At 40.0% G+C, this 27,493-nt stretch overlaps 1 protein-coding gene across 9 annotated transcripts in view; it reads right to left on the minus strand.

The window, feature by feature from the left end:
* Positions 1 to 387: 387 nt before the first annotated feature.
* Positions 388 to 27,493, minus strand: part of kif1b (kinesin family member 1B) — a 60,747-nt gene continuing 33,641 nt past the window's right edge. For 3 of the 9 annotated variants that reach the window (XM_040152426.1, XM_040152423.1, XM_040152425.1), the window contains 28 exons: positions 27,251 to 27,431; positions 27,040 to 27,112; positions 19,206 to 19,311; positions 17,899 to 18,047; positions 16,632 to 16,810; positions 16,234 to 16,371; positions 12,889 to 13,007; positions 12,263 to 12,348; positions 11,802 to 11,931; positions 11,313 to 11,466; positions 10,696 to 10,786; positions 10,461 to 10,579; positions 10,165 to 10,220; positions 8,666 to 8,774; positions 7,941 to 8,007; positions 7,607 to 7,691; positions 6,898 to 7,003; positions 5,194 to 5,308; positions 4,976 to 5,109; positions 4,798 to 4,859; positions 4,547 to 4,692; positions 4,053 to 4,313; positions 3,875 to 3,946; positions 3,446 to 3,567; positions 3,121 to 3,273; positions 2,628 to 2,820; positions 2,217 to 2,335; positions 388 to 2,109 (listed from right to left, as the gene is read on the minus strand). In XM_040152426.1, the coding sequence (XP_040008360.1) occupies positions 2,067 to 2,109; positions 2,217 to 2,335; positions 2,628 to 2,820; positions 3,121 to 3,273; positions 3,446 to 3,567; positions 3,875 to 3,946; positions 4,053 to 4,313; positions 4,547 to 4,692; positions 4,798 to 4,859; positions 4,976 to 5,109; positions 5,194 to 5,308; positions 6,898 to 7,003; positions 7,607 to 7,691; positions 7,941 to 8,007; positions 8,666 to 8,774; positions 10,165 to 10,220; positions 10,461 to 10,579; positions 10,696 to 10,786; positions 11,313 to 11,466; positions 11,802 to 11,931; positions 12,263 to 12,348; positions 12,889 to 13,007; positions 16,234 to 16,371; positions 16,632 to 16,810; positions 17,899 to 18,047; positions 19,206 to 19,311; positions 27,040 to 27,112; positions 27,251 to 27,431 (3,368 nt within the window). In that variant the 3' untranslated portion in view covers positions 388 to 2,066. Of the gene's footprint in view, positions 2,110 to 2,216; positions 2,336 to 2,627; positions 2,821 to 3,120; positions 3,274 to 3,445; positions 3,568 to 3,874; positions 3,947 to 4,052; positions 4,314 to 4,546; positions 4,693 to 4,797; positions 4,860 to 4,975; positions 5,110 to 5,193; positions 5,309 to 6,897; positions 7,004 to 7,606; positions 7,692 to 7,940; positions 8,008 to 8,665; positions 8,775 to 10,164; positions 10,221 to 10,460; positions 10,580 to 10,695; positions 10,787 to 11,312; positions 11,467 to 11,801; positions 11,932 to 12,262; positions 12,349 to 12,888; positions 13,008 to 14,835; positions 15,088 to 16,233; positions 16,372 to 16,631; positions 16,811 to 17,898; positions 18,048 to 19,077; positions 19,096 to 19,205; positions 19,312 to 20,568; positions 24,848 to 27,039; positions 27,113 to 27,250; positions 27,432 to 27,493 lie in introns of those variants that run through there. The other 6 variants (XM_040152421.1, XM_040152419.1, XM_040152422.1 and 3 more) reach the window with 3 other exon arrangements.

Raw genomic sequence — 27,493 nt, forward strand, 5'->3', positions numbered from 1 at the left:
ATAATATACCATGAGCGGTACTTTGATGTCCAAAGCAAATATTTTCATAAACAATGTCAGAAATAAAACCTTTGAGTATATGTCGTCCCTTTAACATCACTTCTTTCTTTCTAGTAAACCCTTTGGAAAACAGCTATCCAGTGTAGCCTTGATATGTGCTCTTATCAGTGTTCCTGATACTCAGAAATAACCCTGGACTCAACATGTGTGATCTGCCCTCATCTTGCTATAGATATGTGTTAATGTGCAAAATAAGGTTAAACACCAATATCATTGGTTACAAATTAAGAAATAAATGCCCTCCTATACATTTCATATAAAATACCACTATGGAATGATTAAAAGCATAATAGAAAAAAAAAAAAAAGAAAAAACAATCGACAAAGTTAATAATTTAAAAAAAAAAAGAAAAAACACAATGTCAAACCAGTGAAGGTTAGATGAGTTAAGAGGTTTCAATTCAAGAACACAAACAGAAAATGAACACATGGTAAGTGGTGGTGCTTCTGAACATTAAGTTTCTCACTTTACAGAGGTTTTGCCCGACACTGGTGTGACTGAGGGGGAGTCATGGGGTAGACTGTATTATTATGTCCTGCAGGCTATGTGCTTGCAGCTTCATCAATTAACCACTGGCGTCGAGGCTAAAGCATTGCAGCTTCATTCTCCGTCTTACTTCTTCCTCCCGTATCACCGTGTTGTGTTTTGTCTTCAGTATCACATGTTCGAAATGGTTAAATAAAATATTAGCAAACGCCGAGACCCTCTCAAGGTCTGAGGCTCAAAATGTCAGTGTAAGAAAAAACGCTAAGAGCTCGAGGAGCTGCGAGGAATGTCTTAAATGAGAGTTAACTACCACGCTGATCCCAGAACAGACTGTATGTACAAATGCTATTCTCTTTTTAAGGTACTGTCCATCTTGCTCCTCCTCTTACTCCTCATCATCTCCTTGAAACGCTTTTTTCTTGAGATGAAATGGCAAAAGGAAAGAGACAAATGAGCAATCCATCGTCAAGTTTTCACCGCTGAGATATGAATTCATCTTCATTTGTTTTCGCATGTCTCTGCATTTAGCGTGTATCTTTTAATGTTGACACATATGCATGATTGTAAGTAATTACTCACTGACTGACTGACGGCACTATCGGGGGGTTGGAGGTGGTGTATGTACACAGACTGAGGAGTGGGATCTAAATATCACATGGGTGACAGTGGAAATCCAGTGCTGCCCTCGCGTCTCGCTGAGTTGGGACCTTGACAAATTTTTCACATTTTGATTCTAAAGGCTGTTTAGGAAGCGGCACAGGGGAGCTAGAGTCTACTTTAGGAAGAGGCCTGATGCAGATCTCTCGAAGAGAAGAAAAAAAACCTAGGAATTCATTAGCAGCAATAGTTCTTGAAGTAGCCCTGCATTCTGTAGCAGAGCGTAAACTGGTACGTCATTAGGAGATGTTTGTATATTTTCTCTTCATGGTTTCAACTGTAATTATCTGATTAATTTTTTCTTTTTTTTGAGTAAGCAAACCTGGTGTTCTCCTGAGGACTGCTGCAGTTATCATGCGGGCATATTAATTAAAAAAAACAAAAAACAAAAATCAAACAAAATAAAACTCTTGTCGGGAGACAAATAACACTGATAGAGACAATTTTTACAGATGATTGGCAAACTGAAAAATTAGTGGCCAGAAAGAACAGTTTCTGAAGAATCGTGCACACACAAGTAGACTATTACAACATGCTACTAATTAGGGAGTTAGGGAATGACAATGAAGCAGAAAAAAATTAGACGCAAACATTGTCATAAAAACGAAAACACAAAAAGCTGAGGAGGAGGTGGGGGAGAGAAATAGAGAGGAGGAAAGCTACGTTGGCAGAGGGTTGTTGGAAGGAGAAGGGAGGCAAATTTCTCTGGAACTGAAACTTTTAGGCGCATGAAAGGAGACTTAAGCCACAAGTCTACTTACAAGAGAAAACTGTCAAGAATCACAATGATTAATAAGTGTTAACACTCGGTACGATCGAAGGCTTTTCAGAAAGCAGGGAAGCCGTGGTTTCCTGCGTGCCACTTAGTTCTTCATTAGGCCACTGCGCCTCCTCGCCAGCTTAGACCTGTGGGAACGACAGGATTTTATGTCGTCATGAGATCAGAGTGGAATTTCTGGAGGACGCAGAGCTGCCGCTTGTGAGGTGCAGCGTTAAGAGAAATGTGTGTTTACCTTATCGTTCCTGCTAGCAGAGGATTAAAAGCGTACAGCCAGTCGTTCATGTCTTTCTCATTGTTGGCCTGCAGCAGGATTCCTCGATGTTTTGTGCACACGGCAAACGTGTTGGGAGTCTGAAAAGAAAACGGCAAATATTTGTCATTCTGCATGTCTTTGGGGCTTCTATCAGATAAAGTGAACGAGGACGCTTTTAGGTTGCTGAAGGAGAATAGCCAGTTTTCGAAAGTTCTTGTCGATGTTAGTTTTTTCCCACATTTCTGTAAAAGACTTGCACATTGATCACCATGATGATCACGACATGTGCTGTGCTTCTTGTGGCTGTGCTGATAAAACTGTTAAAGTGTTTGCGCCTATCAATGTTAGATGTTGAGAAGCAGGAATACGCTCCATTTCTTGCAAGTGTACCTTGAGCATGGCTTGCTGGTCTTCACTGTATTCCACCTGTGCTGTTGAGAGGTTGAGGACGCCCCGCTCCACTGGGTCCTTGTCGCTGTTGTAGATGAAGACATAGGGCCGGCGCACAACCACAAAGTGCTTCACCCACGAGTTAGAGCGCGGCTCCATGAAGCTGAGGAAACCCTTCTTGGACACAACAGATCTGACAAGAAAAAAAAAAAAAAAAAAAAAAGAAAAAAAAAGTGTTAGTGTTTGTTTTTGTGAGGTAGGATCAGATCATTCTGGTTTGCTTCCAGTTGAAATCATCCAGCTTCAGCAATTTAAATCTATTCAAGTAATTTCTGCCTGGAACAGAAAACAGGATTATCTATTTTTGTCTGGCGCGGCAGTATACATCTCATACTGACTTTTTTGAAACGACGTCACTGCACATCGTGGTGAAAAGAAGAGAAATGCATTGAGACTAAAATAACAGCTGAAGACCAAAGGTGGCACTACTCACCCTGGCCTCATTTCTTCAATATCAGGCACCAAGTTGAGGAACTCATTCTTTCCGGCCCTTGCTAGGTAGGAGGTCTCCAGACTGGGAACCATCGGGAAGTTTTCATAGTCTGAGCAGGAGGGACTGGAGGCACGGGAGCTGTTCTCTGGGGTCCTTGGGAACAAAGTACACCAAGTTACCATGATGCCAACAACCTGTCAATAACCTCACCCTATAGACATTTAATGTGTTTTGATTTTCATGGTAAGCAAGGCTCTGCTTGTAACATGTTACAACCCGGCAACTGATGTTTAGAAAAAATATCTGAACTAAATAAAAGTTTTACTTCTGGTCTATGGAGCCACAGCGTGAGTCGGACAGAGACGGACAGGTGGAGGAGGGGGTGAGGGTGGCGCTGCTAAAGCTGGTCACTGACGGATCACGTCCGATGGGTGAGATGTCAGACAGCTGGAGGGAAAATCAAAAATTATATGTTGAACACACTGATTTAAATTTCCAAGGCAAACACTACAAGAGAAAAAACATACGGACCGTTATCTGAATAGTGCACGGCTGATACTCAAGTAGCAGTTAGGTACAAAATGCTACATCTCTAAAGTACTGAGACAAATCTAATCTACACTACTTTAAAGCTACTTTTCTTTCTAGTGAAACATCATAATGTAACCGCTTGTTAGTTGTGTAACAGGACTGAGCTACCCAAATAACAGTGACAAAAGAACACTGTGTTTATAGTAAGTCTATCATTTCTCACCTTACAGTCACTGATGCTGTTGACCAGCTGGTTGTATTCACTGTTGAAGGTGTGTGTCAGGAGGCGCAGGCACTACAAGACGACAAAGATGATCAGTTCATAGTAGAGGAGAGGCCCATTGATAACTACGCAGCAAAGAGTAAATCATCATATCTCATAATACAGAATTTGTTCTCACCTTAGTGGCCAGCTCCTTCTCACGATCTACGAGGCTCTCGATGTCAGTGGAGTCGTAGCCGCTGCTCTCGCTGGGCGTGATAGCGCTTTCGAAGGTGGTGCTTGAGATCTGCGAGGAGATGGAGGTGGAGGTGGACAGGGTGCCGGAGCTCATGCTCGGGGACAGCGACTCGCTCAGGGACTTGGTGGTGGGAGCTGTTCCCACTGGAGCCGCCTCTCCAAGCCTCTCCCTCAGCAGGAGCAGGTGACGGGTCTTCTCCACCTGTGCAAATGACAGGGGCAGGGGTTAGGTACAAGCTAGGTTTCCATAGTAAGAAGAAGGTTTTTTATTTAAAAAAAAACAGTGGGTATTTGACTTAGCATGTAGCATGTCTACTTTTTGTCAGTAGAGAATCAGACTATTAAACAGAGTAGGAAAGAGAATACAAAGACAAGAAAGGCTCTGTCAAAGCTTTTCTTTGAGATTACAGGTTGATGTGATTTTTGAGGACCAACCTCATGCAGCTGCTCCATTTTCTCCAGCTCCCATTGGTGCTCCAGGATGAGACTGTCTCCCCTGGGCCTCCAGCCGGCCAGGTTCTCCTCTCCACGCACATAAGCCACCGACGTGTCCAGGACCTTCCTCCTTCTCCGCTGCATCCCTGCTCAGGACACAAGCCCTCATTAAGACAAAGTTCTCTGAAAAATCATGATAAACCGGCAGCTTGTCTTAAAACATTTATTTTAATGACTGATAGTCTGCTCACCTGGGCTTCCAGTATCAGACATCTTGCACAAGCTCAGCTCGTAGATGCCAGTCACTCGGTTGCTGTGATGAAGCAGAGGAGGTTCTATTCAAGTAAACTGTGTGCTCAGACATACCATGGCAGAACTGTACTTTACTTTGGGTAGAAATGGCCACAATATGGGAGCAAGCAGTCTTACCAGTCAGGAGTTTTGGAGTAACCACTCCCAAAGAGGTTCCTGAGGGAACGAGGAGGGGAGATCTTTGCGTCTCGGGAGTAGAAGACCATGCAGATGTCTTTGGTAATAATAGCAGGCTGGATGCAGTGGTCAAGCTGTGAAGAGGAGACACATGTTAACCATGCTGACATGCAGAGTAGTAAACTATAGAGATACACATTGGAGGAGCAGTGACCAACCTCCAGATACGCAGACAGGGTCATGAAGATCTTCTCTCCATAAGGAGTGACTCGGTTTAGCAGGAGGGAGTTGTGAAGGGAGCTGTCCCACACTGCCTCGAAGCGGTAGAAAGTCCTGAAGGGGCAACCAAAAAATGTTAAGTTATCAGCAAAATTACAGAGAAAGGAACTTAAACGGTATCAATCTTCTATAAAGTCAGTGTCGGTGCTCTACAAAGTTTTGAGGATTTGTGTGGCTACAGCAGCAACCATTCAACTACAAGGAGACAAACCAAAAGAAGAGTCTAATTTTGACAAATAACCAGTAAGGGAGTGAGATATTGTCACTGATGATGTAAGTACAACCCTGGCAGATCAGGCAGTGAACGCTGGGCAGTGACTGAAGTTTCCCTCACACTTATCCCCAGTCATGACGAGATGTGAGGAAACACACCGAGGTGAGAACTTGACAAAATACACAACGTGAACAGGAGTCCCAGAAGTTAACAGAGTGTCAGGAATGTGCCGAGAGTGCTGCGAGCTGTGTGGGACAGTTGGCACAGGCCAGAATGGTTGCATGCACAATATAGGCTTTATATATTCTCCATGTCATGTACAAATAACACACCTTATAGCGTCAACGTGAGGACTACTTTGCAGATAAATAAATTACAAGACATACAATAATTTACTACTATCAGCACATTTGTTTAAGAGATCTGTGTCAGCCTGCTCTCTTAGATGACTGCTAGTGGGGCTCTTCCAGGGGGGTCACGCAGTTCCAGCGTGTGTCAGCAGGGGGCGCTCTTACCCACCGACAGAGCCAGAACTGCCCTGTTGGTGCCTCACTGGCCTTTGTTGCTACTGAGTAAAAACTCATGCAGTGGATAACAGCTGAGAGAAAAGCATTCATTCGGAATCTGGGTGCCACAGGAGATCAGCATACCATTGTGGTTCGAACTGGTGTGACAGTCACAAAATCACAATACAAAATAGGAGTTGCAGTTGCATTTAGGATTGCCTTTACTCATCCGTGAAAAATGTGGAATGGGATTTGTTTTTTTCAGACACTAAATATCGGTGGAAAATAAAGGCAGACCTAATGCAGCATGCCAACAAAAAACACAAACTGTGGAGAACTTATTTCTATGAATCTTAAGGACTAAAGAGAAGCATAAAGGTCTTTCGAAGAATGAGCCTTATGTTCTCTACTCGCTGGTACCTATCAATATCCTTATCAATAGAAAGCCTGAGCACAATCATGAGTCCAGCCGCAGCAGGAGGGAAAAGAGAGTGCACAGAAAAAAAGAGAGAGGCACAAAGAGTCAGGCAACAGAGACAATGGAGCAAATTAACAGGAAAATTAACAGCAGTGAAAATGGAAATGGTCATGCAATGTTTCCAATGTGCCTTCAGCTAATATAGAGACAACACACATACACGAGTCTAAAAAGATATTCCCACATACTGTTTCTAAACTGCAACTGTTTTTAAGAATATATCAACTACAGTAGGTCTCAATAACTCCATCACAGGAATGTGTCCATTTGTTGTTTGCTTCAAAATAGTTTATCCTCAATCATCTTGTGATGATCATCCTGTGCTGAGAATCAAGCAGAATATACGCAGATTGCAGACAGACTTGCACCTTGAATATATGCTGTTTATTAGGTGCAGCTGAACTTAAAATAATAAGAGCTCGGAGTGTGCGAGCATTTCAGCTACCTGTTGGAGTTGTGGGACGACTTGATGTTCTTGGCAGAAATGATGTTGAGGGACAGGACAGCATCAGCAGCGCTATCATCCACTTCAGCTTTGTTCCTGATACGACCTGGTGGGACAGGACAGAACAGCACAGCACAGCACGGCACATCAACATTTTGTCATCACAAGAGCTCCAATGACTTCTTTTGATGGAGTGTAGAAGTTACGCTTTAAGCAGAGTGCTTTGACAGCCAGTTTGTCCACTAACAGCCATATTGTCACGGTGTCCAGCAGCAAGACTCCGAACACGTGGCTGCTCTCTCATGAGCGTCTCTGGATAAGAATGTCAGCAGCTGAAAGTCTAAAATGTGAAATGTAATTATTTGGTCCATCAGCTACAGCTACGGCATAAACTGCTTAAAGATGGAGGCAGCTTAAGGCGAAAACAGATGCAACTTCTCAGACTGAAATCATGACTGAGGAAAATTGTGCAAAGAATTTTCAGTGTGGCCTCATAAAGTGAAATTCCTTTGTGACAGTTTAAGGTGTTGTATTACATTGTCAGGGTATCTACTGATTCTGCTGTGCGAATGAGGAAAGAATCGCACAGAAACTTCCTCTTCTCCTCTACTGTGATAGTCGGGTGTCTGTGATAGAAGCAGTGAGGAAACAGTGCTTTGTGTTGTCGGTGAAAGGTAGAACTAGTAATCCCTGTGGGAGGACTGCTCACCCACGACCAGCTCGCGGACGTCCTTCCAGTGGAGCTCGCTGCCCTTCTCATGGATGAGAGTCACAGTGATCCTCCGCTGGATTCCCTGCAGCAAAGATGACAGGAGCTCAGGATTGGATGCAGACACAGCTAGAACAAATTTAAGCTTCTAAATGTTTCTTATAAAGAGGATATATCATTTATTGGTTTAAAAGAAAGAAATATGATGCCCCCTTTGATTTTGTGAGTTCACAGGAGAAAGATCAAATAAGAATCAGTGCACAATGCAAAACTGTCTTCATAAAACTAGTGACTGGCGTATATGACTAGTAGGAAAGGTGTGGATCTCCAGTACCTGGTGCAGGAGGTAGGTGCCCTGGCAGGGCAGTCCCCCACTATGATCCACTACAGCTGGGATGTACCTGCAGAGGGAGGGAGGTGACACTGAGCCTGGATACTTCAACCAACACATCTCATGGTATTCCTTATAAGGATTTGATAACTTGCATCAAATCAGTCAAATATGTAAATTTTTTTCACCGAGTTTACACTCACTCACTGCCTATATGCTGCTAAAATGTGCCTCAGGTAGAAACCCCAGATCTCTTTTCTACTCAGGCTTACAAAACTCTCAACAATCTCATTTTTTATTAACCTGTTAGGTTTTTACTTTGTTTGTGGCCTTGGTTTACAGCAACTAAGTACTAAAAGGCTCTGACATCTGGGGACATATTTTACAGACGTATTTCACTAAATATGACTCTTATATGACATGTAGGATTCTGTGTATACCTCTGATGTTTTGATCCAAATATATTTAATAATCTTTTTATTCTCCTTTAATTTTTTCATATTTTCCTTACATATTGTAATGTATTATATACTGTTTTTTTAAGCATATCAGTTTCCTTTGCTGAAACTGTTTAAAGTATTGCTTTCTTTTTTAGCATTAGTAAGAGATGAATCTGAAGATCTCACATTATGTATCTTTCTTAAAATGACATATAAAGAACATTAAGCATTCAAGAACTTTGTATTTATTGCTGTATGTGGATATAACATGCATGTTTGGACACTCACTCTCCAGTGGGCTCAAGCTCGCTGATCTCAAACCAGACCAGCAGGTCGTACTTGCTGACGCACTGACCCAGGTTGGACTTGGTGATGGTGTTTAACTTGGTGGCTGGAACTGACACACAAATACACATAAACTCAATATGACAAACTTGAATTTGCCTGAATTTCAGAGGGCATGAATGAAAATAATATAGTTAAAATGTATTTATAAACTATATAAATTGGATTACTAAATGGAGGCTGGATATGTGATGTGAACGCACGGTTGAAACTGGATACTGAGCCATTTGTGCGCACGCACGCACGCACACACACACACACACACACACACACACACACACACGCACACGCACACACTCACACACACAGCCAATATTCATAGGAGGTGTTACTTATAAAATACATTATTACTGAAATAAGATGGACACATATAATAGGAACAATAACACTTTATATTCAAAGCCAACAGTTGAACATACTAGGGTGTTAGGAGGAGCTAAATCACAGATTACAACATCACTGACAGCACCCTGCTGTCTAACACATCAGGATTATGTTCCTGTAGAAAAAGGCTAATCTTTGAGGCACACAGATACTTCCATTTACGTTCAAAATAGCTGAAATGAACATTATTCCTACCGTAATTGGACTGGAGCTGAACCTATACAGGCTTAAGCCTCTGTAGTCTGATTTATGCTGTGAATGTGATCTTCTATGATAATGATAAATGCTCATTTGGTTATTTGGCTTAAGATTCAGCACAAGCAGCAGTTTTACCTCAAGGTGTCAGCTCAGGCCAGACTGTAAGCGACAGGGGAGGGTTGGACTTAGCTGACTGGACCTAAATAGACCTGCAGCAAGGTGCAGTACACAAAACCACTGCAGAGCTTTATCGTGCTACTGCCTGCAGTCACTGAGCACAACAAGAGCAAAGCGAGGCACTAGTCTAATTACTAAAACACATGTGCATCTGATGCCCGGCTACTACACTTTCCGCTGTACCAACCGTGGTGCCTGGGCACAATAAACACAGGGTCATTTGGTACTGGGAGGAAGGGGAAGTGAGAGAGCTGGTCAGCCTCATCCTCCAGACTGGCCACAGCAGAGGAGGCCAGGGCGTTGGCATGCTCGGACAGCGTGTCCAGCACCTTGCCGTTCACATAGCCGCTCATCAAGTAGCGGACCAACTCTATCTTACGGGTGTGGTCTGGGTTTGCAATGTATGATATTGTATCAACGGTGAGAAAGATTGGAAGGGACGTGTGAAAAAGGAGATGTGGAAAAGGGGAGGACAGAGTTGGGTAAGAGGATTATGGATGGTGGGAGAATGATAAAATATGAGACAAAAAAAATCCAAAGGAGGCGAGAAATGAAAGAAAAGTGGAAGGAAATATGAGGCATGCTTATATAACCATAGAGAAAGAAATATGTTGAAATAATGGTGACAGGTGCAGAAGATGTTGCTGTCTGAATATATGGTGTGATGACATTAAAAGCCTTACCTGGTTTAGACAGAGGCATGGGAATAGGATAGTATTTCCTTGATGGTGTTGGTGGACTGTTAAGACAAAACAAAACAAAACAAAATATTTCTAAACTGTAGAAAATCTCTTATTGGAGAATATTGAAATCAATTTGAGCCAGATGCAAACAAACCCTAATTCTAACAAAATATGGTGTACCAAATATGATTGATCACAGCATTGATGAAAAATTCTTTAAAGCAATACAGCAACTCCATGCTGCTGTTTGTTTGGTTTTTTGGGGTTTTTTTTTTTTTTAAATAAACACAACCCACCTGATCAGGTCCTGTCCATGAAGATGCAGTGGGTGCTGTTGGTAATGGCCAAACACTTCAAACACAATGGGCTTGCTCTTGATATACTCAATAAAGGACTCTGTGACTTCCACTGAAATCTGCTCCGACAGTGCAAAAACAAGGCATTGTCAAAATTTATTAACATAGAGTTGTTAAGGTACAGCTTCTGTATGTGTATTCGTGCGTGTGTGTGTAGGTGCGTGCATAGACTCACATTCTGGACGTGGTAAAAGCCCAGAGGAGCTCCTTTGCCGGTGTTCTTCAGAGGCTCAGTAGAAAAAGCCTCATCATGACGATGAAGGAAGCTGAAGAGATGAAAACAAACGAGCATCAGCATGTGACATTTATTTGTCCACAGGATAATGGTGTTTCCCTTAAAATCTGCAACTTCAAGTGCAATGCAAAAGACAAACAAATTTCATCAACCCTTAGGGAGTTAGCTCGAACTCAAACTCTTATTATTCATACTGACTTTCTGAGCAGTTTTGAAATTTGCCAAGTTCACAGATAAAGCTATATCAATTTTCTTTATTAATGATAGTTTTAGACCTAAAATGTTACATTTCATGCAAATCTGTTTAGATGTAATAATATTAATTCTATATACTAGTGTCATGAATTCATCCCTTGGTTTAGCAGTTTCTTGTCGGTACTGTATAAATACCTTTTTTTCACGGTAAGATTAACTTAATTCTAATATATGCAACCATTACAATATTTACAATATTATGACTGTAGATATAAGACACCACATGGGGCACATACAACTGTGAAGATTTGATATTAGGATTCAAGTTACAACAACCTTTATTTTGAGTATCGTGAACTCACTTGAATTGGCAGAAGATGTCAGCATACTCAGGCAGGATGCCGCTGGCCTGGAGCACAGTAACACGGAAGGTAAAGATGCTGCCCACCTCCAGCTGGCCTGCCAGACCGTCACCATGACTCAGTTTGGTCTCTGCGATGTTACTCAGCTTGAGGTCTGAAAAAAGCCACAGGGGAGGTTTACGAGGACTTTTGCTGTGATTTATTGAAAATGACCTGCAACTGCAACTGCACCTGCGATTTTCCATCTCCATATGAATTCAAAGCTCTGCACATTATCAAGCTTTTGATTTGTAGAGCAGATTCTGCTGTTCACTCCTCAAATAGCCTTTGTACACATTCCTTCACAAAGCAAGAAAAAATGCAGGCTCATTTCCATGACTAAACATTTTAAAGTCCTCCTTTGCATTCAATAAGACCATCTGCCAAGCTTGTTTCCCATTGGGGCTGAGAGGTTGAAATTTATGAGAGGTGAAGGTCGGGCTGCCGTACCCATGTCATTGATTCTGTTGAGCTCCTCTGAGGCTGTGATGACCTCTGAACTCTGACCCTGACCTTCGACAATGCGCAGCTCTTCCAGGGACAAGCCAGAACGGGTCATAACCGCGGAGGGAAAGTCATTCTGATTGGATGAAAAGGAGACGCAAGAGTAGGAGGAGGAAGACATTAGCATATAGCTGGTAGAAAGAAATGGAGTCACCAACTTCCACCTGTGTGTGTGCATTTCTGTAATACTTGTGCAACAGTCACTGTGTCCAAAACTATATTTGCTATTCCTTAAGACTGCTTTTAGAAAATAAATAAGAAATTTTTAAAAAAAGTATAAAACTCAAAGAAAACACAACTTCCTCTGCTGACGTCATGTTTTACCCCAAATATTATACACTGCCTCATACACACAGGAAAAGTGCTCTCTTAAGTTTGAAATTCCTGTCATCTGACTCAGAGCTTACCTTTTTGAAGTACTCATCATCAAAGGAAATCTTGGCGGTTCCTGACTGTCTAACTCCTGACCCGTAGTCTGGAGCCTCCTCGTCAGCTACAAAGAGACAAACCGTGCTCTTATCAGCGTCTATCACAGACACAGCTGACTAAAACCGTCAAGGCACATCAAAGGGAATACACCAAGAATCTGAAGGAATTTTCTCTTTGCCACCAGATTGGTGGCTTGAAGGGCCCTTCAAAATGTTATCCTTGAAATAGAAGGTAGAACCATATATTTATCTAGGTATTTGGCTTGAGTAGTACATATTTTGGTATTAAAATATCAAAAAGACTATGATAGAAATAAAATGTCACTTCAGGGCACAAATACATGGAATCGATACACAGGAAGTAGCAATAAGTATGCTTTTTAACTGCTCCACTACACATAACAACCATATTATTTCTCTGAAAGTCTGACAAATCACTAATATAAATGGTCTCCTTCACAAGGATTTGCCTTTTAAAATTTGATAACGCACTCTAGAAATATCGTCAAAGCATAATAACACATAAATGAGTGATTAGCAGGATACAACCTGTGTATAAAGATCTCAACATTCTTGTTCATTAGAGAATCTGATTAATTACTCACCAGCTATAGCCTGGACCCCCACGCGCAGGAAACCACGCACCGCGCCCTTCTCTGTTACTATGGCAACACGGTGAACCAGTGGTACAGGGTACAGCAGGTTACTCAGGTACACGAAAGCTCTGAGAGTAAAAACAAGGAAATGTGATACATGAAAACCTGATTCTGTTGCAGACTGCTGCAGTCTTTAGTTCCAGGAAGCATTAGCACTGTATTATGATGGTGTATGTTGTATTTTTTTGTGTTATATAAATGTCTTGTTATCTGTTACATTTGATTAATAAGAAGCAAATTGGATATCCACTTATTGAAAAATATCTAGTCACATAGAGACAGTTCTCCGATAGCTTTATATTATCTACAGACTGACAGATGTGCCTTTACAATACACATCTCATAATGTGCACAAACATTTCCACTGTTTAGCATTTATTAAGGACTGAATTAACATACAATGATATATTAGTGACAATTATGTTAAGGGACAAGAAAAAACAAAATGAAGACAGAAAACTGAACATAAAGTCATACATGCTTCAGGGCACTGAAATCAGCAGCGGCTTAAACCATCCCTTTTATTTTTAAACTGCGTGACAGGGGTGATGACAGATCGCCTGGGATGCAGCAGTAAAGGCTGTAAAAGAGTGGTTTATTGTGTTGTATTATGGTGATGTTAGTTTCTCACTAACACACTCACTGACATTTTGGTTTTGGGACTTGATTTGTCTTGCTGCACCTCTGGTGACCTACTCTTTCTCTGCCACCCCTCCCTCCATCCTTCCCTCTCCCCCTCTCCCCCTCTCTCCCTGTGCTGGGAGACTCAAGGCCGAGGCGGGGGAGAGATATCAATCTGTAAAATCTCTGAAGTCACGGTGACGCAGGTAGCAGAGCCACGACTGTCGCAGAGTCTGGCGAAGCCTACATCAATCTGTTGTCTTATTCTGAGATTAGCACACTGTGCTTATTACCAAACTATTACAGCGCTGAGGCTCCAGACTCGGTACAACGTATGCTGTGATTTCAAATGCTGCTGCAGCAAATTATTTCATCTTGACATCACTTTAAAACAAATACAAGTAAGTGTGATTATGAGGTTGCCAACTACAACTAAGTTAATTTTACCTACAATATAATAAACAAGGTTATAAAACAAATGATTTAACCACAATGTAATAAATAAAACAAAAAACAAATCAAACAAGGTTTAAAGGATTAAAAAAAACATAAAATGACAGACAGCTAATAAATTTAGACACAGCAAATACATGTAACTTCACACACGCATGGGAGTTAATACAGTCAGCACTGTCATGGTGGCGGGAGATGAGACATCACGCTGGGAGGAGGTAGAGAAATATGATGGATGGTGGCTTTTCATTCTTTTGGAAACCTCATCTACATTGAAAGTAACTGATAAAAAGCCGGCCTGTGAGCGCAGAAGTATGACTAATCAAATTAAATTCAAAAGTGGTCCAGTTTATCTCTGCGAAAGTGCGATACATTCTGTGGATCTGATTCTGAAATTATTCTTTCACCAGGGAGGGCTTTACTGATAATTAATATGTGATACACTTACAATATTTGCTCACATTTTTGATTTGCCAGCTACTAAAATAATGTGTAAAATAGTGTCTCTCGTATCCTATATACTTCTGCTTTAACATCTCTCAACTCAACGCCTGTTGGGTGCATGAATTCATGCATGAAACCTGTTTTATAAAATGTTAATTATCCTTTATTTGCACGATGTTGTGTTTTTTTTCGTTAATTATAGAGGTGTTTTATAACCTACATTCTTTTATTTGTATATCTTTCCCCCTTCTATTTCACATTGCTCTATATCTGAGAATTAAAATAAAATAAACTACACTAAACCAATCCAACATCCACCCGGACTCCTGTCCCAGCTTGTGTGTGGAGGATGTGGGAATGCCACTGCCAGACACCAACCTTCCCACCAGGATGAACCAGGGGGAGCGGTCATAGAAGGGGTCTTGGCCGTCGCTGAAGATGTCCGATCCCTCCTCGGTGCCGGCATCCGAGCTGGTGTCATCCACAAATGCCTCATCGTCAATCAAATCAGACATCTCGCTCTGTCGCTCGTCCGCCAGCTCGGTGATCTCAGAGTCAGTGGTGGAGAACGTAGGCGAGGGCGTGCGGTCGGCCAGGTGCTCATTAACGCAACCGTGGAAGATGGGGGAGCTGAGAGGGTTGGTAGTTCGGGAGCGGTGGCAAGAATCAAGGAAAGGTAACAATGCAGTAACAGAAGAGTTAAACAGGCCACTGCAGTTCATAAAGTATAGTTTAGATGTGATATTTCACTTTGGCATAAAAATCATTGCTTTCTCACAATGTCTCATAGTTTCTTACCACAAATTTTATAAAAGCATGTACTAATATAAAAAAACATAAACACGGTTTTGAATCATTGAATTGCAAAGTAATCAACCACCAACAGCAGATGGCACATGCTTACTTTTCTCTACTTAGAGTATTAGCTAAACCAAATAAATTAAGAAAATTTTTTTTCCTAATAATATTACTTTGGAGCTTTTGCAAAAGTAACAGAAGGATTCATTTCATGAAGAGCAGGTATTACAAGAAGCAGGTGTCAAAGCAGTTTATAGAAAAATTACTATGTTATACCAAAATGAAATGTCACTTTAAAAGGATTAACGTATAAATCTTCTAATGTATGCTGGCTGGAAGAGGATAGAATACAAAATGTCACTAATTTCCAGATTATCCAAATACACTATGTTGTTAACAAGCTTTTGTGTGAACTGGAATGGTATCAATGTGAGAATGGCAACAGACACAGTAAAATTATATAAAGGGTGAGTGAAAATAACATCATTTATGATTTTTAAAAAAAAAGACAACTTAAAATGCAATGTCAAATAAATACATTATTAAGTTACATGGAATCAGAAGCACCAAAATAAAATCACAAATCATATTATGAACATGACCAAAAAAAAAAAACTTTTTTTTTTTTTTTACATGAGCAACATTAGACATATATGATAAAACATGATGCCAAAATTCGTGCTATCACTGGTCTATGTGACTCTAATGACAGAAAATGAATCCGTGGAACACAATTTGAACATGAAAATGAATAATGAAATGAAAGTAAATGTGTAGATCCATTTTAAATAAATGGATCACAAAAGCCACCTTAGTGAAGCCATATCGAATTAGTTAGCCACAAAACCTCTTCTTTAGAACTCACACAGGCAACAACGGGCACAAAAAAAAAGCATTCAAACAGGATATTTAGTGATGTAGTATTGTAACATGTGCAGTCAGTACTGAATATGTATTTCCTTTTGGTGTGTTACATACCTCCCCACTAGTTTAAACCAGTGGAAACGGTCATAGAATGGATCATTTCCTGTCAGAGTGCCCTCGCCGTCCTCCTGGTGTGTGGAGGCCATTTCGCCAGCACGGTCATACATCTCTCTCATCTGGTCCAGCCTCTGCCTGCAAATGACGACAGAGTGCGCTCAACATTAATGAGAAGCAGAAAGAGAATATACAGCTAACCTAATGTCTGGAGGGAAGAGATGCTGCCAGAGGTACAGCTATACAGCTATAATATTTGTATTTTTTGTAATATTTTTCTGGTCCTGAAGGCATGAGAAATGATCTGAAAACAGGCTGATAGAGCAAATGACTGTGGTGACTAATCAATCTAAACAAATCTAGCTAAATTCACGACTAGTTAAAGGTATGGTGATTACTTGAGTTTATCAAGGGACCAGTAGTGCGTGGCTCCATTCTTTAGGTCCTGAACCTCTACAGCCACCACGGTGCGGGGGAAAGGCCTGGGGTCACGTTCTTTCTCTGGCTCTGTTGGCAGTAGCTCAGGGGGCAGCGGAGAGTACAGCGTGTCGGTCAGCAAGACAAACTGGAACTGGACCTGAAAAACGTAGTAGGGAAGAATAAAAGGACAGTTTAAAAAACATCATGCCGAGTCAAGAAACGCAACATCAAAAAAACAAGTATGAGGATCCATCCTGACTTCGAGGATCCTGAGTTAAAACACAGAACCAGTGCACCTTCTAAAAAGGTTTATTCATAACTGTGATCAACATTTTCTGTAAATCAAAAACTCAGGAGATATGCAGGGCTCAATGTCTTTTGTAGTATAGTTATATTTTATTGCAGACATATCAAGGTTGAAAGGTCAAACGAATCCATACCACCCTCCATTTTGTGGTCTCTCTCTTCCCAGCATCCTCTGGGGGCATGCTGAACCACTTAACAACATTGGACATAAATTACAGATACAAGAAACCTAAAGATAAATTAAAAAAACGTCTGTGATAGATGACCCATCTGCAGTATCAATCCTGTAGCACCTAGAACTGAACAAGAATATAAATCACTTTGGTCTCCTGATGGGGAAGATGGACCATAGCAGAAGCGCTTCTGATTTGTAACAAATTCAATTTTTCTATATGACAATGAGTCAACACCCCACTCTGAAGGACTTAAAGGACTGTCTTGTGCGTGTGCAACATACATTATGTTTTAAGTTGAGTGTCCAGTTATATATATCACTAGCATCACACTGGACTGAATAGAAATCTGAAGTCTAGCAGCATCTCTCATAACATCACCATGTCAGTTTGTAATTTGGTATACGGTCAGCAGATCACATATCGGCGTCATCTTGCATCACAGTTGAACATCCCAGAACCTGATGCATAATGGCTATGTGGCTAATTCACCTCTGTAGACGCCTGCCAGGTGAGAAAGTCTGGCTTTTTACTACATTTAGGGTCATTGGTTTTGTATCATACTCTGCACACACTTTTCATTCAACTTTTAACATCACTCTTTAGAAGGTCTCCAAATTTAAATTTTGTTTTTAGGCCTTTCAGTAAACCAGGTTAAAAACTCTTCCGTTTAGATTAAGTTTAAAAGTGTATACATTTTTCTTTATTCCCAAAGCTAGTGATCCCAACTTTAACCAATCCTAAACTGAAATGTCAGTCTACTCACTTTCTTCTTTAGCTCCACACTAATGGCGTTGGCCTCCTTCAGGTAGACAGCATTTCCCCACAGCTGGTCACGGAGGGAGGTGAACTGATGGTACCTCCACTTCCTGAAGGCCCACTGTGCCATCTCAAACTCATGCTGAGTCCACGGCACTGCAGGGAGACAGGAGACAGAGTTTATGTTAACATGATGCAAACTGTACACAAATAAACACGCACACGCACTCACAATGTAAATCCACATAAAACCAAAAAAGGACCATACCATTTGTTTTGCTTGTTTTAGCCCAACTACAGATCAACCGCACTTTACATTACTGCCTGCAATTCTAGGTAATCCTTCATTTTGAATTTTTTGGTCACCTTTACTTTAAGTGAATATTTCCTGCAAGCAGTGCCTGACCTGAAAACCATTCCTTTGTTTTGCGTTCAGAGACATCAGGGTTTACTGTCAGCTGCAGAAAAGCATTTGATTTACAAGCAATGCATAAGGAAAATCAAATCCAGGAGACAAACAGTTCTCTTCTATAAAGTCACAGTTTGTCATCCAAATACAAAAAATTTTTTTAGCTCCAATACCCAAAGTCAAAACATAAGGCTAAAACTTGCGATCAATCTCAATTTGATTGACAACTATAGAAGAGAATAGTTTTATTTCAACTAAACATTGTAATACCTAGATGGGTTGGGATGACTCTAAGCGCATTAGGACTATATTTTCAATCAGGTCCGACACAGACAAAAAGTTAATGTGTCCTCCTTCAATAACAATGGGTCAGTCAACCAAGGAGACAAAATATTCACTGTGGTGGATTACCAATCTCAATTAACAATCTGTGTGTTAGCTTTCAAACTGCTGCTGAAGAGAGTGGAAACTAGTGGCTGTTTGGAATATAGGGAAATACATTTATTTTGAAAAACTGCTTTCTCTGGCAATTTGTAACTGATGGGCTAAAACATGATAAAATAGAAGTATGGTCCCTTAGACTTCAAGTAGAATGGTTTATATTAGATTAGTAGCATGTTTTCTTTCAAAGGGATTAGAGCATATATTACTTATGAACTAGTTTGACTGAATACCTTGAATGGGTCATTAGTATAGCAATATTAACAAATTGTAATTAATCTGAATGAGGCTGATATTACGTATTTTTGATTATGAAACAGAAAATACTATACGCACATCCCAGTAGTTTAGGCTCTGGACAGAGAATGTGGAAGGAAACATACAGTGCATTTTTATATATATTTGGGGCTTATATACAGTATGTAAAAGAGATATCTACAGGACTGAATATTTACAGTACACACCTTCCTCTTCCTCCTCCTCCTCCAGCTCTTCCTCATCAGGTGTCTCCGCTACCAGCGAACGAGTGTCCACCTGTTTTTGAAGTTCTTGCAATTTGCTCTCGTAAACCTGGACACCAACACACAAGGAGTAAAAAGAACATGGACAACTGTCCATCAGCCGCAACAAAAGGTGAGCTCAGCTGGCCATCAGAGCCACATTTCAACCCAAAATACACACTGTGGCTTATTCTCCATTTTAAAATTTTACACTACTACCAGTTTTATTTCTAATGCAGAAGTATTGACGACTTTGGTTACTGGTACAAATAGCACATGCAGCTGGATGTGTAAATTATGCAATGTGACCTGAAATCAGGTTTACAATCACATAAAATGTGTGGTGAGATGTAACCAAGAATTTTGGATGGTTTTTCCTTACTCTACATTATCAGATCTTTACCGAATCCCAAATCCCCCATGTTAGGGTCTTGTTATAGCCATATTTTATATATATGGCAAAGATAATTTCAAGATTATATATATATATATATATATATATATATATATATATATATCGAAATTATCTTTGAGGAAAAAATACTTTACACAATAAAGACTCAAAATTCTACTGTCCATAATAAGACATGTTCAAAGCAAAAAATTAAGGGAATTTATTTCAATTTCTACTTTCTATATACATAAGAATAGTGGGTAATTCAAATCTTAAGCTGGTGCAATGAATGAAAAACTTTCACCCTCTTTCAGTGGAAAGAGTATACAACGTTCTGGAAATTAAATTCCACGAAACAATGAAAAAATATCTTCTATATTCTGACAGAAATGGCTGGCGTGGAACAAGAGAGGTGCTGCTAGAAGCTGAGTCAACTGTAATCCAATGAGGGGCGCCATCGTCATCAGAGTAGGACAGGCTGTGGTCCCGATGACCTCATCCTGTTTGTTCAGTGTCTTCTGAGAAGACAATGCAGCCTTTTCATTTGTCATTAACCTCCGCCCTGCTGATATCCTACCAACAAGCTAAAAGCTTAAACCTCTCGATTCAAGCAACCTTTAGAAATCCACCAAGCAAGTTTTACTGAGTATATACATCTGCTTGAAGCTGCTATTGTAAAACATTTTGTACCATAATGAACCACCTGAGTGTAGCACTTTCAAAACATGAACATCTGAATTTTCAAATAAGTTTAATGATGACAAGGGCTAGATTTAATGCCTGAAATCATGTTAGTGGAATGAGGCAAATCCCGACAAATCTAGCTTTCATCCCCATCCCATGTTGCAAGTATTATATGCAACATTGTCATGATGTAGTATTAAATGATTACACTAATGAGAAATGGCAAAGAATAACGCTGTTGCAACTTCTAGGGACAGAATTGTGTAGATAATAGATATTTAATGTTTTATAAATATAATTAAAACTTTATTTATTTAAATATTGCAGTACTTTTAACCTAACCTGAGGTGTTTTACAGTGCAGTGTCTCAAATGGTCACTGCTGTGTAGTACACACATTCAGAGATCTGATTATGTCCCTGAACTGGTTTATTGGCAGTGAAAAACAAATACCATCCACATATAACCAATAACTGCACTTGGAGCATGTCATTTTATTTCAGTCATACTTTGAAAATAAATCTCCAGAAACACAGGGATTCAGTATATCCTTTTTTAAAATCTGTGAACAACACTGTTCCAATATGTATTTCATGTTTGCACAAAGTGCTTGATTAAGGAAGCAACACAACTTGGTACATAGCCACAATGAGGCACTTGATATTGCAGATTCAAAAAGCAGACATACAACAGTAAGACACTTTGAACTGAGACCTAAAACAGACATACAGTATATGTATATCAAAAGAACAGTATAAGGTACATTGTCCATTGGATGTTGTATTCTTTCGAAGCTTACCTGGTCACTGTCAGCAGCAGTGCATACGTGAAATAACATTCTTTAATGGAGCATTTATTAGAGCTGAAGAAATGTAAGCTATTGCATGCAAAGATAGTCATGAAGACATGAAATGCAGGGTGGAGAGACTAGACTTGCATATGTCATTATATCATTTGGTTTTTGTTACAGCATATTAAGGCAGAATATATACTGTCAAAACCTAAAATGTATCACAGAGTTAACTTCTTTATTGCAAACCCAAGTTTAACATTTTGATATTCCTCAAAGGTCTCTCCCTCCCATGCTGCTGAGTGTCACTTTTTCTCTAAGATGATTTGAAGGCCATCTGGTAATGAAATGTAACAATTAAGGGGTTCTTTTAAAGCTACAAATGCAGCAAGCAAAAGAAAGATCAACAGGCAGACTTGCCGCTAATTCAATTAAGCATCAGCTAAAGTAGAGGCTATAAACTGACACAGGCGACTGATCTCATAGACCATCACAATGATGGATCCATCTAAGTTGCATGAATATTTGACATTTGATGCAGCTAAAACAAGGCAGTCCTCAAAATTTCGTTTGACATGGATATTTGTAGTGAATAACATTATGCAAGCACTTCAAGTCTTTGTCCTCCCTCCAACATTTTTAAGGCGAGTCTTTGGGAACCATGACAACACTCTGTAGGACATCCATTTGAAACCTGGTGAACTCTTTGCTTACTCAGTGAACCACAAACTCAAAATGTAATTTTTAAACCGCATGAAACACAAATCAGAGCTCAGTTCATGATATGTGGTTTATAAAGGAAGAGAAGGGAAAATTATTCTGAACAATCTGGACTTGTTACAGTGAAATGTTCAAATATATATAATTGTGTGTTACTTGTCTTACAGTTTAGTCCATCTCCTAGCATTTCAGCATAGTTGTTCTTACATTTCATTGGGTCTTTAGTAAACTCCAGGATTCAGAGAGAACATTGGATTATTAATGAAAGATCCTGGAGAAAAATATAGAATTACATAAAATGTGGGTAGTTTGCCATGGGTGTTTAAAAATATTTAGTTAAGAATAGAGTAACTTATTGCTTATCGTTAGAATTAGTGAATTAACCAACAAATTATACAGTTTATCCATGACTTGAAGAAGTGCAAAATACTGTAATACAAGTACATGGCAGTTACATATTTGAAATAATTCTAAAAAGAAAGAAGAAAAAAGTTTGGGATCAAGCAATCAAGTGGCTTACTAGGAATTTGAATAAACTAGTATGTTATTACTAAAAAGTTAGTTTTGGTTAAGTAAGCTGTGAAGTTTCCTTCACAAAATTTAGCTGAAACCTTCTGTATGAGCACAGAATTAAAACAAAGGGAAAGAAAATACTGAATTGTAAATGCACAGCAGGATTAATATAGTTAGTGCATAAAAAGGCACCACTACTTCAGTCTATTTAAAAGTCAGTCGTGCAATTGACTAGTGCATCAAGTTATTCAAAATTAATTTAAGATGTCCAACATACTGGTATTTTGATTCCAGATCTAAGCCAATGGCAATTTATGACAGTAACTGTTTTATGATGTACAACACAAAAGGTAAAATTGCGAAAACAACTGATTCTTCCACCCTAACACTCAATTACATGGTACACAGAAACAAATAAATAAAGGGTTTTTTGATTCGTAATTTGGGCTGCAACAACAACAAAAGTCTTGATGAAAATTAAACACTTCAGTGTGTTCATACTGTAGTGGCTAAAAAAATTCATGATAAAATCAAAACTAAAAAGGCAAAATGTAAACTCAGAAACTCAACCATCAAGATAATTTTGGCAAATCAAAGCATGATTGATGAATTGTCACACATGCTGAAAAAAATTAAAAGAGTAGGCATGGCATGTCTCTTCTGGGAAAAAAAAAAAAAGTCCCCATATCATCTGTTGGCTTCAATTCCTTATGACAGCTCTCCTAATGCTATTGATGATAGCGCACACAATGCAGCCAAAACTGATAAAACAGCATATATTATGATAATGATGATCAAATGTCTTTTTATAATACATACAATACTTTTGGATCAACCAATAACATGCTGATCAAGTGCAAAGGACACAGTCAGTTTTAGCTGTTTGACTCACATGATTCTGAGCTGTTGTGATCTGTAATGTTTTTGCCTACTAAAAGTATTTGAAACTAGTTCCTCATTTCACAAGTCCCACTCAGACTGTCGTCTCTCTGCTGGCTTTTAGATTAGGAGCTGACATTTGCCTGCGCATTCGTGGAGGTGCCTGAAAGTTGATTGGATGGTTAGCGTGGTCAATGTGATGGTACTGCTGGTAGCCACCAAAGCCGCCATCTGTATGCATGATGCTATTATAATGGCATGGCTGTTGTTGATAGTGTTGCTGGGGATGTGCGTGTTGGTTCTGATGTTGGCGGGGCTGGTAGAAAGCCTGGGAATGCCTTCTGTTGCTTTCAGACTGCTGCAGTGACTCCATGGAGCCAGAGGGCCGCTGGCGGTGATTAAAAGAGTTGCTGCGGCCTCGTTCATGGGACTGCTGATGTTGGTTATTCCTATAGTTATGTCTGTGACCCTGGCTTAAACCTTGCTCCAAGTCTTTGCTTCTGTGCTGGACTGATGGGGTTGGCAATGGAGGATTGACTTGGATAACTGAAGCAGCCATCTTTTCTCTAGACTGTACTCCTTCTCCTGGCTGGTTTTCTCCCTCTTCCTCCTCTACAGCTTCTTTGGGCACCTTTAGCTCAATGACCTGCTCATCTGTAATTATAATATGAGTACCAGGGCTCCATGAGTTGCGATGCTTAGGGTTACTTTTGAAGGGGAAGCGCAGCTTGCGATCCTCTGGGGGTATAAAGCGATGTGGTCCGGTATGCCGGCGGAGCTGCTTGGAGATCTCTTGTTGCTGAAGGCTCTTGAGGCGCAACTGCTCTTGGCGCATCCAGCGCATGTGGCTTCGCTTTAGGGTTGAGTCATCTCCTGTACTTTGGCCTGTTTGTAAATCTGCATCCTCTACATCAGGCTTTTCTGGCACAGGAGGTTTTCCTTCTCCGGGGCTTGGAGTTCTGGCTGTGCATATAGGACTGCCTACGCTGGGAGGCTTTTCTTGGCCCTCTGGGGTGATGAGTGGAAGGACCTTTTCCATTTTGACCATTTTGTTCCTGAGAGCACGGATCTCCTCATCCTTCATATTATTCTGTTTCTTCACCTCCTGCAAGATATCCTCAAGTTTATCAATGTGCACTTTTAGTTCATCCATAACAGCCCCTCCTGCTCGAGACCCATTGGTAATGACGTCCTCAATGCGCTCATCACCAACTCCTACAGTGTCCCAAACATCCCGAGCCACCGCCCTCCACGAGTCCCGCTCGTTGGGGTCCTTCTTGCTGTAGCTAGCACAAAGCTCCTTCATCTTTACAATAGCCAATGCCTCAATCTCCTGCCGTGTGTGGCGGAAATCATTGAGCGCTACTTCATAACAGATTTCTTTGACTGCCTGTATCTTCAGGTCAGAGATGGTCACCCACTTTGAGTCCTTGGTGATGCGGCGCCGCTGAGGGATCTGGTACATTTTAACTGGCTCTCTTCTCTTACCGCTGCTGGGTAATCCACACTTTTTCACTATAGTTTGTAGCTTGCTGGGAGGCAGCTTTTCTCTCAAGGAAGTGATCAGTCTCCAGCTCTCTTCACAAGACCTCTTATCTGAGTCATCCCCACTATCAGAGTCTCCATCCTTGAGAAAACAACACAGGACAAAACCAAATGGTTCCCAAAAAAGGAGAAATTACAATGGGAAATCAAAGTGAGGATGAAAGGATGGCTTTTAAATAAAGAATGATTAAAAGGTATAAATATGCAACATGGGAACTTCAACCATGATTCAAGTCCAAGTTAAATAAGAATATAATACTTGAGCTTAGACAGATAATCATAATTGTGAGCTTTAGGATTTTTACATGACTATTACAATGTAATATATTATCTAAATATTTTGCATACATCGTTACTATACAAGATGTATGGCAACATGCAGTGTCATTTCCAGAATTATGTTCAAAATAAAAAATAGAAAAAATAAACAAATGAAAAACACCAAACAGTGGCTTCCATTGACTTTCTTGTCAGTTTGTCTTTCTCATATTTTCTCCAGTGAAATTGTCATATGGATCTGAATAAATGTATATTCATTAAAACGATCAATAAAAACAAGGCTTTTCATATGTCAAAAATGGGGGTGTCGCCTTTAAGAATTTTGTTCCCATTGTTGCATATTGATATTAAAAGTAAAGCATGTCTATCATGATTAGAAAGGAAATATCAATAGAGGATAGTTGCTGATTGGAGCACTTCTGTATTATTTTGTGATATTCCTCTTCTTAATTGAAAATTTTGTGATTTGAAAGCTGGATCCCAAACATGCTACAGTGGCATGCATGTAGATGGATTTTGGAGCTTTCCCCCTTTAGTCCAGAAGGTTTGAGTGGCTTTAGTATTAGCAGTGAGTTAGAAGACAGAGTTTTCTTGCAGTTGATCAGAAAGCCAGTAGAGAGAGGAGAGGCAGAAGTGAGGGTAAGTGTTAATCCACTACAAGAAAGATGTTAGTTGGAAAAAAAAATGCAGTTTCTCATTTTTTGTAGACAAAATACATTACAGATCACAACCAGTAGGTACAGATAATTCAGGTCTTGTGTATGTATCTAAGGCTAGAATTGAATTGTTATGTTGCTGGAAGTCTGAACCTTATGCCTGTAGCTCTGCACATAAAACCACCAGAGTATGGAAGAGGTCTGTGATTCACTGATTCAACTGTGAGCAGTGATAATTCTGTTGTTGAGCCGTGCCCTCAGTGTGCTACAAGATGCCAGGTAAGGCTAGCAAAGAGAGGTAGCCAAAGAAGTCAATGAGAAACCACATTGTCACTATCCGTCAAAAACTACAGCAGGATTTTTTGTTATCACAATGCATTGTACATGTCAGCAACTGCATTGAAGAGATGAAACTCAGGACAAAACAGAGCAAGAAAACTAGAGTAGAAATCTAATCCAAGCAAATCAACAGCCACTTCAGAGTTGACCAGCTCAACAGCAAACACTGCAACTTAGTCCAGAACCAGTACTAAATGAGTTAAGAATACATGCTATTATAATGAACCATGCAAAAGCAGCGTCACTTTATAAAAACAAGGGTATGTGTTTCAATAATGACAATTATTCAGTGAGTTTTAATTAATTTTGATCTTAATATCAAATCAACTGTTGCTGTAAGTTGCTGTTTTGCAAGATTCAGATACACTATAGAGACACAGGAAAGGGGAAAACAGGGATTTGGAAAGGGGGAAGCTTTACAATCTAATTCTTGCTCATTCAAATTTCTATAGAAAAATCAGTTCAACTCAAGAAGAAAACAAGTAAAAGCTCATCTGTCTCAAACCAGAAAAACTTCCATGCAAGAAGAACAGACATGCGCTAGGAGTAAAAGTGTGATTCACACACACACACACACACACACACACACACGCACACACATATCTCAAAAGTGTCAGAGCTCAGAGTGAGAATTAGTACTCGTCAGATTTAAATGGACCAAGTGAAACTATCGTACAAAAACCGAAAACTAGCTTTCCAATTGTAATTGACCAAAGCAAACCATGCTTTAACCCTGAATTCCACTGATGACAGATACCCTGCAATACATTTCACTCAAAATAACACACACAATATCAAAAACTAGCTAGATCCCTCATGAAGCTGCCTTGGATTATGATATAACTAACTTGCAAAAAGTTATGGCTTAACATCTACAAAACCCACTGTGTAGTTATGACTAACTTGTCTGCAACCTCTAACATGAGGATTACAGAAAACAAACTGAATCCATAAAATTTGAAAAGTGGGTTTGATTAAATACCAGCTTATTTGAACTCACCAGTCGCTGTTGCTCCAGAAGTTGGTCTGCTTCTTCCTTCTCCTTCTTGTACAAGATTTCCATCTCAGTGAGTCTACATAAATGAGTAAATTTATTATGAAATACATCAAAAAAGTCATGATACACTATACAATCCATTTTTAAAACCACACAAATCAGACTACTGACACCATTAGAAATTAACTGAAATAAAGGTGATAAGATGTCATACCTTTTCTCCATTTCCTGCTTCATGTCAATGCCCTGCTTCTCCAGAAGCTCTCTCTGAGCAAAGGTCCAATCCACCGGCTCCACGGGGGTTTCAGCAGATGGCGTCTTCTCCCTTTCAGCTCTGGCCTGTTCTGGGTGGTTGAACCGGAACACATGGTTCTTTCCCATAATGATACGGTTACCTGAAAGAAGGTAAGAAGGTGGGGCCCATGTTTGGCAGGAATAAACATGAGGAGCATAAAAT

This window comes from Xiphias gladius, chromosome 18, assembly GCF_016859285.1.
Source record: "Xiphias gladius isolate SHS-SW01 ecotype Sanya breed wild chromosome 18, ASM1685928v1, whole genome shotgun sequence".
NCBI classification, from domain to species: Eukaryota; Metazoa; Chordata; class Actinopteri; order Istiophoriformes; family Xiphiidae; genus Xiphias; species Xiphias gladius.